This window comes from Ananas comosus, linkage group 10, assembly GCF_001540865.1.
Source record: "Ananas comosus cultivar F153 linkage group 10, ASM154086v1, whole genome shotgun sequence".
Classification (NCBI taxonomy): Eukaryota; Viridiplantae; Streptophyta; class Magnoliopsida; order Poales; family Bromeliaceae; genus Ananas; species Ananas comosus.
The window spans coordinates 12,764,396-12,768,583 of NC_033630.1; the positions used below are offsets into that span (position 1 = coordinate 12,764,396).

The window sequence follows — 4,188 nt, forward strand, 5'->3', positions numbered from 1 at the left end:
AACTAGTTAAAGCTGGTCAAATAATAATGAAGAAACAGTAGAAGAGGCACAACAACAATTAATATAGCATGGCTTTTTCGAAAGAAAATTAATTTTTTTACCATTATTTGTTACAAAATAAACAGTTGCAAACCATCAAAAATAATTTTTAATATTAAAAAAACTTATCAAAATTACTAGTGTGCCTGCACTGACAGACCTGATAGAATATTTTATCAGAACTCTTAATATATATATATATATATATATATATATATATATAGAGAGAGAGAGAGAGAGAGTGAGTATGTCTCTTATACTTTCGAAAATACGGAGGTTTCTGTGCTTATAAATTATTTTCGATAATGAAATATTCGATTCGACGATCAGTTTCATTAAGTATGATCTACGCTATTAGTACTAATTAAAAATAAATTTTATAATGTTTCGACATTATCTACCAAGTGATCAAGAAATCTTAAAAATGACTATTTTAATGACCAATATGACACGTTTGTAAATTAAATAGTGTAGAAGAATCCAAATTATATGAAACTTCAATAGAAAATTATACTTAAGATCAAGAATGAAAATAATACTTCCGATTTGAAATTTAAGTCTTTTATAATTATTTTTTTTATAAAATTTTTATTTTCAACCGTTCATTTCGAAGCTATTTATTCACTAGGCAAACAAAATAAGAAAATTATGAAATTTGATTTCTAAATAGTTCTAATAAGCGTAGATCATATTTTATGGAGCCGATCGTCGAATCGAATGTTCCATCATCGAAAATAATTTATAATCATGAATTCAATTATTTATTTATTACTTGCTATAGTTAGGACTTAGGAGACACACCCTTTTCTAATTTCCTAAATTTGATTTCACTTTGATATACCCAAAAGAAAAAAAAAGAAGAGATTTTGAGGAGGGCAGAAACAGTATGTCAGGGATTTTAATTGCTCCCAACCATTTCAGTGTCTGCTCACCAGCTGGATTTGGAGTCTTGCACCAAACCCTCTTTCCAGCCCCCACATGCCCCATCCCTCCCCACCATCTTCTTCCCTTCCTCCCCCCCTACCCCACAACTTTTTTTTTCTTTTTTTTTCTTTTTTTTCTTTTTGGGTGGAGAAAATATCCTCCCCACTTTTAGACCAACCTTGGCATAGATTCCTCCCCCACCCTCTCTTGCCTTCAACTAATTTTTGTTTTAATATATATATTATATATTCATAATTTTTTTTTTTTTTTGATAGGAATAGATAGCAAGCTATCTGCTTCATTCATTAAGCAAATATATTAATATTATTCTAATAAATTACTCATATACTATATATATAATATAGTTTCTGATTGAATAGTATACTGATATATATCATATATAAATTAATTTAATATAAAATTTAAAAAATAATTATATACTCTACGTAAAAAAATCCCAAACATCTTCTTCTTAATTTCTATTTTTTTCTCTCTCTCTCTTAATTTTTTTCAATAAATAATGCTCCTAAATATATCAAAGTTCACATTATAAATTAACACATCATGAATAACAAAGCATTAATTACATTTTTCTAATTTCCAAATCCCATTTTCTATAGAGAAATATATCCTTTTTACCCTTCTATATTCCACCCCCTTCTACCATCCATTCCCCTTCCCCCCCCACCACTTCTCCTCCTGCCATTCTCTTTTTCTTCTTCTTCTTCTTCTTCACCTCTCATTTCCTCTTCCTCTTTGTGGTTTGGGTGATCTCTTGGAATCAATCAGCTTTTCCCTTCATAGAAACCACAGAACCTCAGAAGCAGAATCCAATTCCTCTCCTAATCCCCACCCTTTGCTTCCACTGGTGGGAACCCCCTCTCCTTTTCCCCCCTCCTCCTCCTCCTCCCCCTTGTGCTTATTCTTTAAAAAGCCCCACTCTCTCTTCACCTCCTCTCCCACCCCCCACCCACACCCCAAGATCAAATTTTGATCATCACCAACCTCCCAAAATCCCACCTTTTGTTGGTTTATTTCTTCTTCGATCTCACATGCATGCATGCATATGCTCCTCGATCTCCTAATTAATGTTCTCAATTCATGTCTCCTTTCCTAAGTGAACTCCTCCTCTCCGGTTACATAATCAACTCCTCACTTCGACGCAGAACCCACATGGCTCAATCCTTCTCCGTGGTCTTCCTCTACTGGTTCTATGTTTTCTCATAAACTGCTTCCCCAATCCATCCTCCCTATATACTATATATATACACTTCTTTAGTTACTTATATAAGTTTCCCAAGCAATTATATACTATTACTATTATTATTATAAAAATATATAAATATTATCATGGGATCCTCTAGTGGGGCTTCAACAGCTGGGTCGATCACCCAGATTATACAGAATTCAGGATCCGACGATCGAGAGGATCTGCAAGCGGTGATGAGGAGGAGGAAGCAGAAGAGGATGCAGTCGAACCGCGAGTCGGCGCGGCGGTCGCGCATGCGGAAGCAGAAGCACCTGGACGAGCTGGCGGCGCAGGTGAGCCACCTGACGGAGGAGAACGGCCACGTGCTCATGGCCGTCAGCTTCACCACGCAGCAGCTGCTGGCGGTGGAGGCCGAGAACACCCTCCTCAGGACTCAGGCGATGGAGCTGAGCAGCAGGCTCCACTCCCTGAATCAGATCTTGTGCTGCATGAACGATGCTGCTGCTGCTGCTGCTGCTGCTGGTGGTGTTCATGGTGGTGATGAGAGCTACGTGATGATGATGAGGCCACTGATCATGGCTTCTGAGGATATGGTGCAGTTACAGTATTGTTGAGTTATCAGGGAAGGAGCTAGCTCTAGCTCTATTTGTTTTTTCTCCTTTTTTTTTTTTTGGGTGGTGGTGGTGGTGGTGGTGGTAGTGTTTGTGATGGGTGGTGCATGTGTTTGTATTATTAGAAGAGTTTTACTATGGGGGAGCCAAATTAAGGGTGAAGACCATGAAGTGTGGTGCATATTTGGGTTCTTAATTAAGAGAGCCATGCAAGTGTAATTTATCTCTCTCTCTATGTAATAAATATAGTTCATGCAAACCCCCTCTCTATACACACAATAAAAAAAATAAATGTTGGGAAAGTGCAAAAGCTAAGTTTTTGAATGTCCACTAATGGTAAAGAACTCGACGGTTAGTAATTGATATTTCAAATTGAGTTAGGCTACTATGCTATCGGAAGCACGGAGCCTTCCGTGCTTCCAGCTCGTTTTTGATGTTGCGACTTTCGAATCGTCGATCGGCTCCGTTAAACTTGATCTAGAGTATTTGAAATACCTAGAAAATAAATTTTATTATTTTTCGATATCATTTGCCTAGTAATCGAATGAGCTTAAAATCAACAAATTTCAACGGTCGTAGTGAGCCGTTTGCAAGTTTAACGGTGTAGAAATATCCAAATCACGCGAAATTTTGATAGAAAATTCTTTGTACTATATAAAACACGATCAATATCTTTGATTTAAAATTTTAATGTTATATTATTACATTTTGTAAGATTTTTATTTTCAGCCGTTGATTTTGAGCCCCTTCGTTCACTAGGCAAATAATATCGTAAAATCATAAAATTTATTTTCTAGGTACTTCAAATTCTCTAGATCAAGTTTAACGGAGCTGATCGACGATTCGAAAGTCGCAATATCGAAAACGAGCTGGAAGCACGGAAGGCTCCGTGCTTCCGATAGCATAGTAGCCTCACTCTTTCAAATTTAAAACTTAGTGATTCACATTATTAGTTAAATATATTTTCAGATACTAAAATAACAAAGCGGGTGCCGGGTAGGATTGAATACAAACTTCGTGTCTTATTGCAATAGATTGACTAGACTAATAGCTTGTTGGTGCATGTGTCAGCTGGGAGATCAGAAACAGTATGATCTTTAGAAAGATCCAACCGAACCCTCTTCTAGCAGTCTTCAAGATCAAGCAGTTAAAGAACCTGTGGGGACAATTTTCTTTGTAAAACAACACTAAGTCTGATGGTTTTTTTTTTATTTTTCTTTTTTCGTTCGCGTTACCTGAGGCTGTCCGCTGCCTCACCCATGTAGCCTCATTCATCTATCTTATGAATGAAGCGGGTAGCACGCTACCTCTTTCTCAGAAAAAAAAAAAAAAAAAAAAAAAAAAAAAAAAAGAAAAGCTATTTGACTCAGTTGGACTTAAGCTGTTTCTTTCTCTCCTAAAAAA

At 36.3% G+C, this 4,188-nt stretch overlaps 1 protein-coding gene across 1 annotated transcript; it reads left to right on the forward strand.

The window, feature by feature from the left end:
* LOC109716862 (bZIP transcription factor 44-like) lies at positions 1,657 to 2,893 on the forward strand. Its single transcript, XM_020242465.1, has one exon. It carries the CDS (start codon positions 2,314 to 2,316, stop codon positions 2,785 to 2,787), a length of 474 nt encoding a protein of 157 aa, XP_020098054.1. The 5' UTR covers positions 1,657 to 2,313; the 3' UTR covers positions 2,788 to 2,893.